Source organism: Cinclus cinclus, chromosome 11 (genome assembly GCF_963662255.1).
Source record: "Cinclus cinclus chromosome 11, bCinCin1.1, whole genome shotgun sequence".
Classification (NCBI taxonomy): Eukaryota; Metazoa; Chordata; class Aves; order Passeriformes; family Cinclidae; genus Cinclus; species Cinclus cinclus.
In genome coordinates this window covers 2,251,622-2,264,351 of record NC_085056.1, presented here as the reverse complement: position 1 = coordinate 2,264,351, position 12,730 = coordinate 2,251,622, and the positions used below count along the sequence as shown (strand labels likewise).

Genomic DNA, 12,730 nt, shown 5'->3' with positions numbered 1-12,730 from the left:
TAAACCCCTCCTTTCTTACACAAACAAATTTATCAGGCACAGCCGGGTGATAAGAAATTCAGCAGGTGGAGGGAACAAAATTGATCCCAGGCTCCTTGTTTTCCATAGATGAGCAGTCCACATCCAGGAAAAACACGAGGGAAAACAGCCGAGCTTTGGGGCTGGTGGGTTTTCCTCCTGCACTGGGGGGGAATGAAATAAAAACAAGGAGCAGGGAAAGCTCCTTCCTAAGAGAAACGTGGCCACCAAGAGAGGTGTTGGGCTCTCAAGAGAAAAACCAGCTCTGCAGGACAAGGAACAGGCTCAGCTTGGCCATAAGAGACCTGAGGGGACTTTTTTTTTTAATAAGATAATACCAAGTAATTGATTTTTAAATACACTGAAATCAAATGTCCTGAGGCCAGCACAGGATCCCAGCTCTGCTGTCAGCTCAGAGGCCACTGGCAGAGATGGAAAGCACAAGGGAAAAGAAAATAAAAATTAAATCTCCTTCATGTGCTTCTCTGGCTCCAGGGCAAATGCAAACATCTCTGTAAAAGGTGCAACAATTTTTCTCTATTAAAAAATAAATTATCAAAAGGGAGAAGCTGATGGAAGCACCAGGGACCACTGAGGTTGAATAGGCAGCATGGAGAAAATCGGTCTGCTTAAAACACACAACAACAATTGAGCAAAAAAATGCATTTTTTAAGGTAATTTATTCCAATCACTCTCACACACACACCCCATCCTTCACACAGTCCCAATCGAGGAAGGTTTTTGGCTATTTTTTATTGGATTTTAATTGTTTTTATAGAAAAATACACATGCAAATAATATATATAGTTCAGCGCTGAACTTTTCATGTTGGAAATAATAATAATAAAGAAATGAAGATTTGGGAAAGACCTGAGTGGAGACAGAGACAGGGAAAGCCATGGGGATGGGATGCTCAAGGACATTTCATCCAGCAGGAGGGTTTTTCCTGGGATGAGGAACCAACACCAGCCCCTCACCCCAGCAAAAACCCTTCTCCAGTAACTCTGCTCAGGCTTGGGAAGGGCCAAGGAAAAATTGGTGCTGGATTTGTCCTTCCTACAAGACCCAGCATGGATCCCATCCCCAGCAGCAAGGGAAGCCCAGCTTAGGTAAAAGCATCATTTGATGCTTGGAAATTACACCAGAAGCCAAGAGCTACATGGAAAAAAAATATCCTTTTATAGTATTTCCTATGGAATACAGCTGGCAGCACAGGGAAAATGGATTGATTGAAACCTGGACTTGTGTTTCAGGATGATGTTTTTGGGGTGAGACTCTGTTGGACCCTTGGCTGTGCAGGGCTGGGGGTTTCTGCCCCTGTGGGCTGCTCCCTGCAGAGGGGAGCAGCGATGTCCCTGTGTCCCCAGAAGAGTCCCTGTGTCCCCAGAAGAGTCCCTGTGTCCCCAGCCTCTCTGCAAACACCGTGCCAAGGTCCAGGGGATAAAACAGATCTGCTGCATGGTGGGAGCTGCACCCCTGGAGCAGAAGTGGAGATGTCCTTTAGACAGGGCTATTCCAGGTTTGATGGATGAGCAGCTGGAGGGAAGAGCTGGCGAAGGAAAGGGCAGAGAGGAGCAGCCTGGGGAAGGAGGACAATTAATCCACTGCCACAGGACGCCAGGAGGCTTCGGGAAATGTCACAGTGCAGCAGCATCCCAACACTGAGAGGGCAGCAGGGAGAGGGATGAGGCGTTTTGTCATCTCCTCGCACAGCAAGCAGAGCTCCTCTGCCTGCAATCCCGCCCACGGCCATGGCTCTTTTCCTACTGATCCAGGCTAATGATATGGAGCAAACTGTTGTCTCTTTGCCAGAGGCACAAACCCACACAGGCAGCACAGTGAAGGCTCCCCAAGGGAAGGATTTCCCTCCATCTCCCAAGGAGCTGCACACCGAGGGTGGCAGCAGCGCTTTGCCAGCCCCACCTCTGCCCCCAGCAAGGCCTGCCCATGTCCCCAGCCAGTGGTGACATCCCTGGTGACACCACACAACCTGAGTGGTGGCTGGGTGCAGCCCCAGCTCCTGCCTGTGGTCCCTGCCATCACCTCGTGCATCCCTGGTGCAACTCCAGCATCAGCAAGGGGACACCAGCAGGGAAAGGGAGCCTTGGGTACCTCTGGGTTTACCACCAGAGACCTCACCAGCCTTTCATAGCAGACACAGCACCTGGGGGCTGCACAGCCACGCTCTTCCTGCTTGTCTCTTCTGTTTTGTTCTGCTTTATAACCAACAAAATTCACTTTTGGGACTGTCTACTCTGAAAATTGAGGTGGGAGGGTCTGGCGAGGGTGGAGGCTGTTTGGCTCCTATGTCTACAGGCTGCCCTGGGGCAGCTCTAGAGTTTGGTGGACAATCATGCAGGTTTTATTGCAGCTCGTGGGTATGGTTTGGTTTGTAGGTAGCCCAGCTTCAGTCTCAGGTAGCCCCGGAGGTGGGTTCCTCTCCCCTCCCCACCTGTCCGGCCGCTGTCTCTCAGGCACCACGTGCCAGCCAGGTGGCTACTCCGTGGCCATCTGCTCGATGTGGTCACTAAGCAGCTTGAATTGCTCTGGAAGGAGAGAGAGAAGGGCTCAGGGAGGCTGCTGAACCATCCCATCGACGCTCCATCCCCCCAGAATCCCAGAAACGGGCTGCACATCCCCCGGGCTCTCCCCTACCTTCATCCAAGTTCCCAATGGTCGCCTGCTTCTTCAGGAAGTCACTGCAGAGCTTCTTGTTGAGGCCAAACGCCAGCATGTTGTGGATGAAGGTGCTGAGGGAGGACAGAGATGCTCCAGCTGAGAGAATGGCCAGGCTGCCCCTTCTTCCCCCCACCTTCCTCTCCCTCTCCACAGCCCCTGGCCGCAGGCACTGGGAGGATGCTCAACTCGGTCCCTTTGGATATTCAACAGAAGGGGCAGGAGCAGGTCCCAGGGACAAGCATCAAAGGTCCTCTGCACCGTAAGGGATGTCCCCAGTGGGGGAACACCTGGGAGCTGTCCCCAGGGAGGTGGCCCCAGTGCCCTGCTCACCCCAGCTGCCCAAAGGTGATGTTCTCGTTGAAGCGCAGGCTGTCGTCACGCTCCTCCTGCGTCATGTGGCACCACTTCTCCCTGCAAGGAACAGCCCAGTCTGGCACCACTCTGTCACCACTGTCACCTCAGGACCCCCTGTCTGCTTCCTCCCACCCTGGGCCATGCTGGAGGACAGGAAGGCACCGACAACCCCTGGGTGTTGGATGAGCTCAGAACATGGATCCATCTGCAGAGCTCTTGCCCTGGAGCAAAGCAAGAGAAGCCCCCAGGAAAAAACCTCATTCAACCTTGGCTTTGCCTGGAAAAGCCCTGATTAAGAGCTAAAAATAGCATCGATCCCTCTAGCACAGAGCTCACCTTCAGAGCCACCGTGGGCACGAGGAGGAAGCAGGGAATGGCCATCCCAGCAGGGAGGGTGACAGGGGACACCAGGCACCTGTCCCTCATCTGCAGCAAGGCTCCAACTCCCCAGATCCCAAACATACCTCCCCCTCTGGCAGGGCAGGAGCTCCCACACCCCTCCCCAAGGGCCAAAATCCCAGCGGTGCCCTGAGGATGCCCCGGCTCCATTCCAGCTCCCTGCAACTGCAGCATCACCTTAAGGAATGGAGGGGTTTAAGCTCTGGGTGTTGGGAACCAGCTCTAGGCAGTGGCAGAGTCCCCACCCCGCAAATAAAGCCTGTGCCACAGGGATGTCACCTGGGGTGGTGGCAGCTGGGCTCAGTGCATGCATGCCAGGGAAACTACAGCTCCATGGTGAAGCCAGCCCCTTCCCGAGAACCAGGTGAGGTTACAGCCAAGGATAAGAGGAGGAAAAACAAGGAAAAACAGTGATAGGCAGAAGAAAAATGGAGGAGAAGGAAGAGGAGAACACCGGGAGAAGAACAGACACTTGTAGCTCGTCAGAATACCAAGCAGGAGGGGAGAGCTCTGCTGGGTGGGAACTGGGATAGAGGGGGTCTCACCCAAAATTCAGTGAGGTTGGCTCAGCCCCAGTGGCTGGAAACTGGGATAGAGGATGGGTGCTCAGCCAGGCTGACCCCACAAAATGATCCAGTCCCCACTAAACCACCTCAACCCAAATGTTCAAAGCTGCTGAGCCTCCAGCCACCAGCTTATTTTTATAGGGCTCTGGAAACGTACACAATATGTTCCAGGGGATTTTTTTTTAAAGGAAAGAAGGTGTAATTTTTCTCAGATAAAGCTTAGGACAGCAAATAAAACCCACAGCAAAATGTAAAGGCTGAAAGGAGAGGGGAAGAATCGAACTAGGGAGCTTTGAAATCTGGAAACAAAACTTCACAGACCCCACTGGCTCACTTACAGAAGAAGCCTGTTTGTAACTCTCTTTTTTCCTGCCCTTTTATGTTTTGGAGAGAGGAAGAAGGGAGAAAAAACATTATCAAAGTGTCCCCCACCCCCCAAAAAAAAAAAATTGGCCGTGTTTCTGCCTTATTACTGGAGAATAACATGCCTGGGAAAAGAGAAAACCCACATGTGGCTCCACTCAAAGCCTTTGATCTTCACACTGGCCCAGCAGGACAGGCACAGGGGTGAGGAACCCCCTGGGCTGCGGGGTTGTATTTTGGGGTATCCAGGGAAGCCTTGCTGTGCCTGGAAGCGCTGAGAATTCTCCATCAACTCTTTCCTTTTCCTGCACAGCAAACCCCAGCAGCAATATTTACACCACCCCTTAGCCAGGACATTCCTCAGCCACACAGAAAATTCACTGCCAGGCTTCCAAAACTCCTCATCCTCTTGCTGATGCCATCACCTGGAGGGATTTGCTCCCAGATCCCACACTCCAAGAGAGCAGTGACTGTTCCCCTGCCCCGACAGCAGCTCTTGGCCCCAAGGACACACTCCAAATTGTGACATGCAAGACCCCATCTGCAATTCTAATTTTGTCAAGGGAGGGCAGCAGAAAAACGCGTTGAAAATGGGAAAGGACCAGCTTTTCCAGCTGGCACAGGATCCCCAACACCTCTAAGTGGCAGCAGAAGCCAGGAGCAAGCAGGAAGGACAGCAGAGCGGGGTGCTTTCTTCACAAAGAGACTCAGTTCGTGTCCAAATCCTGCCCAGAGGGATGTTCCTGGCAAAATATCACAGCTGGAAACCATTCAGGCTCCTTTTTTTAAAAAACCACATGAAAGAGGAGCCAATCTAAACCCCTCTGGCCCTTGGGGAGGGTGATGCTCGTGCTCAAACCTCCAGCAGCTGCTCCTCCTCCACGGAGAAAGGGCCTTGCAGAGCCCCCCAAAACACATCCCCTCCCTCCCCAGGGCAGGATGTGGACCTGAAGGGAGCATCAGCCTGTGGACACTAAGGAAGGACAGGGACAGACACACCTCTTCTCCTCTTCCTCCCCAGTGTTCCCTCTGGAGCGGCGGCAGAAACGGGGCCGACAAAAGTGGCGCGTGAAAAGATCATGCAAGACAGAGGGATGGAGGGGAACGGAGAGAAGAAGAGACAGAAGGAGGTTGTTAGAGGCAGAGAGAGAGGAAAGAGAGAGAAAAAGAGGAGTTTAGTTCTGATTCCTTCCCCCCCTCCCCTGCCCTCCCCACCCAGAGGAGGAAAAACCTCCCCAGGTCTCGCTGCAGCCCCAGGAGGACAAAGCCCGACCACCCCAGAGATGTCCTGGTCATCCCATCACAGAGGTGGCCTCAACCCCATCCCCACGGACCTTCTGGACATCTGCCGTGGCCAAAGACCGACCTGGAATTCCAAACCCAGCTCCCACCAGCCACGTCCTCCCTGCAGGGATTTCCATGCTCAGCCCAGCACGCAGCATCCCAGCTCACTGGAAGGATGCTGCATCCTCTCCAGAGGACTCAGGAGGATCACCACCACCTCCCAAATCCCCCGAGATGCTCAGGATACTCCAGGCTGCAGCTCCCAAAGCTCCTTTGTTACTCAGGCTTGTTCTTGCAGCCCAGGCAGACTCAGCCATCAGATTAATTGGGAAAGGCACTTGGAGCAGGGAGCAGCTGCCGGTGGCGTCTGTCCTTGTGAGGCATTTGCTGCTGCTAATTTGGGGTTTAATCAAAGCAAATGCAGTTATGGTTACATTGCTGCTCAATAGGCTCTTCCCGTGCTAGCTTGGGAGAAAAAAAAGGAAAGCAGTAAAGGGGAAAACAAGGATTGATCCGTGAGCTGAGCCTGGCACAGCATCCCAGGGTGCGAGCCAGGGCTGCTGCGGCTTAGCTCGGGATTTGGGGAGGACACAAAGAGGGGGCTACCTGTTCAAAAGGGCTGCTCTGAGCTCAGTGATTCCACCCCGAGGGCTCAGAGCCTCAGGGCACTGCACAGACAGCAGAAGGGGCCGGCTGGGAGTGGGAAACTGCCCCAGGAGAGCAGGGGGGGGCTGGAGCCCTCACACAGCTCCGGGGTGGAGCAAGAGATGGCCACAAGCTTGGCAAGTGTCTCACCCGCTTCTGCACCCCCCGACACGAGCAGCCCCTTCCCTGGCAGGTTTATCACAATTTTCAGGGCTGGCAGTTGCCACCATTCCCAGCTTCTCTCCTTGCTGGATGCAGGTTGTCCCTCCTGGGGACAGCTGGGACATGCCCTCCACCCACTACACCTCCCTGATGGCACCGAGCACACCTGCTAGCAAACTCAGCACCAACAATCTGAGCCCTGGCTGGGTTTTCTGGGAACATCTCTAGGGCTTGGTTCCTCCAAAAATGCTGCAAAACAAGCAAGAAAACCTCCCTGCTCCCAAACCCCTAGGAGGCTGCAGATCTCACCAGCCCACCCCAGTGCTCCCAGCAGGTTTCCAGTCAGGAATGGAAAGCAGAGCATTTCCCCAGGGTTGGACAAGCTCAGGGCTGTTGGGAAGAGCCCTCTGAGGGGTTGGAGGGGACATGGAGTCTCCAGTTCCCACAGGGATGTGTCCTACCTGGTGGTGGGGGATCTCTTCCTGCGCTCGCAGTGCACGGCGTCAAAGAAGGCGGCGTTCCAGAACCGGAGATTGTGCCTGCAGGGAGGGAGGGAGGGAGGGAGAGGCTGGGAATGGCCAATTAGCCTCATTTATAATTAGGAACCACAGGTTGCCCAGAGAAGCTGTGGCTACCCCTGGATCCCTGAAAGTGTCTAATGCCAGGTTGGATGGGGTTTGGAGCAGCCTGGGATAGTGGAAGGTGTCCCTGCCCATGGGTGGGGTGGAATGGGATGAGCTTTAAGGTCCCTTCCAACCCAAACCATTACAGGATTCCACAGTCTCACCCAGCCTGTCCCTGAGTCCTCCCAAGGGTCAGGATGGGCCAAACAAACCTGGCAGATTTCTGGATCAGCCCTTTGGTGGCTGCAAACACACTCTTGTTAGCACAAGGGACATGCCAAAGCCAAGGCCAGCTCTGTTAGGGGCACTTGCGAGCCTCTGGGCACATGTGGCCAGCAGGACAAACCCCTCCCCAGGCAGGAGCCAGCCCTCCCCAGGGCTTTACCAGATCGGCTGCTGCTTGAGGTGCATGTACAGGTAGATCTTCTCCCCCTTCTTCTCCTCCTCTGGGCTCTGCAGGGACACTGTGGGGACACACAGTCACACGCCAGCATCTGGGGGACTCAACCTTCCCACCCACACGTGGATTTTGTGCCCCCTCCCAGTCTGGTGGCTGAGCAGCCGGGATGGTTTGCAAATCAAACACATCCTCTACACATCCACAGCAACAGGAGAGGAGCTCTGAGAGCCCTTGGAGGGCAGGGATCAGCCCTGATGAAGGCAGGGATGTTCCAGGAGGATCCTGGAGGCACTGGACCACTGGTCTGAGAGCTCACACAGGTACTGGGGGAGACTGGTGCACCACCAAAGATCAGAAGCAGTGGGTGCCCAAACCTCTGCAGTCTGTGACACTGAGGACGAGACCCTCACAGAACAAGAAGTTTGACTGGAATTGCAAACCCAGCCCTGAGGGATTCCAGCATTTCCAACCCTTTCTCCTTCCCCAGGGCTGCCTTGGCCATGCCTATTTCACCAACACTGGCTGCACTCACCTGTCTTCTTCAGCTTCTCCTTTGGTTTGTCTTCTCCTTCGCTGTGGCACAAGAAATCAATGTCAGCTCCAAAAATCCTGTCCCCCCCACAGCTCATGGCCCACCTGGCAAAGGGAATCTCATTTCAAAGACCCCCTGATCCCATGCCATAATCCCCAGGGCCAGAAAGGTGACAAAGAGACAGTGGCATCCCTCCCCTCAGACCCAGCACAGAGATGATGCAGAAAATCACAAGCTTGGAACCACATAACTCCATGGCTGTCTCGCTTTTGAGACAAATTAGGAGGGATTCAGACAATGGCTGAGGGAAACAGGACTCCCAGACCACAAGGTGACAGTGACTAAAGGTGGGACCAGGCTAGAGACCACCTCTCATGGCCACGGTGGCCCTACAGCCCTGGTTTGGTGATGATATATGGGTGCCTGCCCACCCGAGGGAGTAGTACACACTCGCTCTTTTTGGTGGCAGGACCCTTCAGTTTGGTCTCCAGGCCCCCAAAGAAGCCCTTGACGTTCTCTGTCTTGGCTGAGGTGTTTTTCAGCAGCCTCTCTGCAATGTCCTTCTTCTCAGCCAGCCAGGTGTTTGCTGACTTCAGGTATGCGTCGATGCTGCCTGCGGGCTTCTCCTTGGCCTCCAAGGGCAGGGCATGAGGTTTACCTGGAGAAAATGTGCCAGGAGCTCAGTGGTGGCACCACTGAGTGCTGCCAGCTCCTGGGGACCTGCACCCAGCTCCACGATGCAGCACCAGGAGGTGGAAACACCCGAGATCCCATCCTATCCTGTAGGTTTTTATTTTTATTTTTATCCTTCCCGCTCCCATTTTGGATGGAAAATCCAGTCCCCTGTGGAGGAGCGGCCACTGCACACCAAGAGATAAACCTGGGTTTATTCTAGGCTGGGTTGTTCACATCCCACCCCAAGAGGCTGGGATCATCTGGGGGTTGTCACATACAAACATTCCTGGCTGGAAGCAAGGACAAAGCAGCATCACCACCCCAGTGAGGAGTTGTTCTGCCAGGTTTGCATGGATTCGGGGCTCTTTTCTACCTGGGGCACCCCTCCAACACCTTTCCCATGTACAGGACACATTTCCAACCAGCCCCCAGCACCAGCCAAGCCTCCACAGGGTTGCAGGTTCCCTTACCTATGTAGTAATAGGTAAAACACATGGTCATGAGGTTCTTGGCAGGGCTGAAATCGTCCATCTGGTGACACCTAACACAGAGAAAGGACTCTGTGAGGACACCCCGTGATGGGAACCCAACCACAGCTCTGCCCTCAGGGCCTTTTGGGGGTTTCCATGAAGCCCCCAGGACTTACTCAAAGAGCACGAGGGCAAAGGACTGCATCAGGCGGTAGAAGGTCTGCTCTGAGACACACTTGGAGTTGCAGCGCTGCAGGAACAGAGCCCAGGGTTCAGCACAGCACCAGGAACAGCCTCAGCTCTCCAGGACCACCCACCATGGGCAGGGGGTAAAAGAGCACTCATGGTTGGGTCTCCCCCTCAGAGACAGCGTTGTGCTTATCTTTATTCTGTTTGTTTGATTTTTTTTTTTTTTGTTTTTAGGGAATAGGATGTGTCTGAGTGCTGGTGGGGTTTAATTTTAAATAAAATGAATTAATTTTCTCCCATGTTGCACCAAGGGTGTAATTAACTGCTCAAAATGTATTTTTTCCCTTCTGTATCTCCCTCAGCTGTGGTTCCTCACTTTCCTTGAGTTCCTGCCTCCCAAAAATACTTCTTTGGGATATAAATAAATCCCCCTGGCCTGAGGCTGTTCCAAAGCCCATGCAGGATCCCTGCTACCTCCCCACCACTTCCCTTACCTGGGCGCTCACGTATCTCGCAAACCACTCCCTGCCCTTCCCGTTCTCACTGCTGCAGAGCTCCCCAAACCTGGCCTTCTCCTCTTGGTCCAAATCCTCTCTGAAACAGGAAAAAATTTAAAATCATCATTAAAGCCAAGGATGTAACCTGCACTCCCCAACGTCCCTCTTGGCATCAGCATCCTGGTGCTGCGGTGCTGGAGGAAAGCAGAAGAAGAGGAGGAGAGGAGCTTCCATTTTGTCATCCCTCGCCTTGTGCTGCTCTTTTCTTCCTCCTTGGCAGGAGGGAAACCAAAGGCAGAGGGAGAAGGGAAGAACCAAGGACAGTGTGAGCAGAAACTGAGCTCCAGAGACAGGCAGGGAGCCCCAGAGCAAAAACAAGCCCTGTTGCTGCTCCTCACGCTCCATTTGCTCCATCCAGCCTGACACGGAGTTCCAGAGATCACAGCACCAGGAGCTGGGGGATGCAGGGCTGGGGGCACAGCCAAGGGCTGCCACAGGGGCCCTGGGCACGTGTGAGCCACTGGCATTTCATCAGTGGGGAGAGGAGATGGGGACAGTGAGCCCCTGGCATGGGAACGGAGAGAGAGAAGAAGGGAGAGAAGCTGGGGGTGGAAGATGAGCTGGGATGTGACCAGGAGAGGGGTGCAAGGAAAAGCCACATCCCTCTCAGCACTGACACAAAGCGCTGCTCCCGCAGTGGGAAAGCAGCCAGATCCAATCCCATCCCGTGGGCATTGCCAGCCCTGCTCACTCACCCCCCAGTGAAGATCTTCTCCACGTAATTCCGCATGAATTCCCGGCGCTCGGCCGTGGCCTCGTCCCGCGCCGACTCCGTGCTCTGGCTGGAGGAGAAGGACTCGTTGGAGGAGGAGCGGCGGTAGCCACCCCAGTGCTGGGGAGAGTCCCCCATGTCATTCTCGCTGTCTGCTGACTCGGTGGCATCGCTCTCCTCCGCGGCCACATCCCCCGTGTCCCCCAGGTGATTGTTGTCCCCAGGAGCGCTGGGAGGAGCGGGCTCTGAGGGGTCACAGGCGGGCGTTTCGGTGTCAAAGTCAATGAGGTTCCCTATGGGCACGTCCAGAGGGGCCTCCATGGCTCTCCCAGGGGATGTGGCAGGGTTGAGGACACTCGCTCCTCGTCCTTCTGGCCCTCACTGAGAGGTTGAGGTCATGGCTGGCAGGATGCTGGCTAAGGCAGGCAGGACCTCCTAGGGGGGCACAGGTTACCACAGGACATCTGAAAGACACAAGGAGGACAAAAGTGAGGACAGGATCTCAGGGAACATCCACCACGGACTTTGGGCAAGGCCGTCACTCACGATGTCCCCAGGATGTCCGTCAGCAGTGGAGGGACACACGGAGCTGGCTCCTCTCCACCAGCCACGTGAATCAGCAATCCCATGGAATGCTCACGTGCTTTCAGCACCGCTCGAGAGGGTTTTCCATCCTTTAGCCCAGAAAAGGGACAACCGGAGCCTCAGCTCCATATGTCACATTTGGGATGTGACATCTCGTGGCCTGACGGGCAGAACTGGGCTGGCAGGACACCGGTGGTTCTGCAGGGCAGCCCTGACATCCTCCTGTCTCCGCCTTCTCTCTGCTCATGGGTCTATCTGACCCCGTTTGGAAACGGGATCATCTCCAGCGTGGAGCATCCTGGAGTTTAACACTGGGATTTAGCTGGGAATGGAAAGGGGATGCTGGACCCGACAGAAACTGGAATGGGATGAGGATTCAGAACTCTGGACTTCAATTAAGGGCTTTTGACACCCCAGATTGCAAAGGTCCTGCAAAGGAGGTACAGAGTTCATGGGGATGGGGGTGGACTGGGATGCTCCAGCACATGCCCATCCTGGACAGTGCTGCAGCAAAAGAGGCAAAGAAAGGGCCACCCTGAAGCTGCCCTGTGTCAGAGAGTCACTGTTGTACCCAGTGAGGGTGTTTCTGCCCCAGGAGGTGGTGAATTACAGTGTCTGAAACCCAGCACACAGTGCAGCATCCGGGCACAGGGTGGGACAGGAGCAGGGACAGCAGCACAGGTGGCAGTGACAAACCCAGGGCAGCACAACAGCAACATTGACACAGCTCCACTGCCTTCCAGGCCACTGATCCCAGGACACAGGCAACCACACCCAGAGCAAAAATCCCCCAAAGGACCGATGTCCAATGCCTCAGACATACAGGAGCTCAAACTGAAACCAAATCTGACGTGTTTCACCAAGCAGAGTGCAGTGGGAAAACACCCCCTGGGCTGCAGGAGCAGCCACTCTTCCAGCAGCATTCCCTTCCTCCTCCTCTTCTCCAGGGACCCTTTGGGACACTGGACAGTGAGAGAAACACAACTCTTTGAGTAGCTGGGAAAAGTCCCTATCCCCAGGGACAGAAAGAGAAGTCACCTTGGGTGGCAGAACTCATGTGGCCACCTCTGCTGGCAGCCTCACACTGCTCCCTCACATTGAGCCCCCTGGCACACACCTAAAGCTGGCCCCAGGAGCTGCAGGAACACTGCTGCACTCCAGGAGCTGTGGAGAGCTTGGCTCCTGGGAGAGGAGCAGCCCAAGGCTGCGGCACAGCAAGAATTGGAGATGTTCCCATGGGGATCCAGCCAGCTGCAGCCTGGCTCCGTGTCCCTGGCAGTGTGACCAATTCCAAACCAGCTCCAGGGACATCCATCCGTCCATCCGTCCATCCATCCGTCCATCCATCCCTCTGCCCCCAACCCTTCCTACTCCCACAGCAGCTACAAAGTTCTTTTTGGCACTGATGGAGAGAAAGTTCCAGGGGGAGCTCAGAGCCCCTTCCAGTGCCTAAAGGGGCTCCAAGAGAGCTGGAGAGGGACTTTATCTAAAGGCATGGGGTAACAGGACATAGGGAA

General features: G+C 54.7%; 1 protein-coding gene across 1 annotated transcript; it reads right to left on the bottom strand.

Annotated features, from left to right (window-relative positions):
• Positions 1 to 2,514: 2,514 nt before the first annotated feature.
• On the bottom strand, positions 2,515 to 10,949 carry KIAA0513 (KIAA0513 ortholog). Its single transcript, XM_062500106.1, has 11 exons — positions 10,612 to 10,949; positions 9,854 to 9,953; positions 9,347 to 9,420; positions 9,171 to 9,241; positions 8,476 to 8,683; positions 8,026 to 8,066; positions 7,479 to 7,557; positions 6,932 to 7,009; positions 3,028 to 3,108; positions 2,674 to 2,768; positions 2,515 to 2,564 (listed from the first exon to the last, which is right to left on the bottom strand). Exons 1-11 carry the CDS (start codon positions 10,947 to 10,949, stop codon positions 2,515 to 2,517), a joined length of 1,215 nt encoding a protein of 404 aa, XP_062356090.1.
• Positions 10,950 to 12,730: the final 1,781 nt, after the last annotated feature.

What these genes read in the sequence shown, in the direction of transcription:
- KIAA0513 (XM_062500106.1), bottom strand. Translation starts at nt 10,949, where the DNA reads ATGGAGGCCCCTCTGGACGTGCCCATAGGGAACCTCATTGACTTTGAC. An exon ending in GAGAAGATCTTCACTGGGGG is followed by an intron (nt 9,954 to 10,611) that starts GTGAGTGAGCAG and finishes TTCCTGTTTCAG; the next exon opens with AGAGGATTTGGACCAAGAGG. An exon ending in CATTGGGAACTTGGATGAAG is followed by an intron (nt 2,565 to 2,673) that starts GTAGGGGAGAGC and finishes CTCTCCTTCCAG; the next exon opens with AGCAATTCAAGCTGCTTAGT.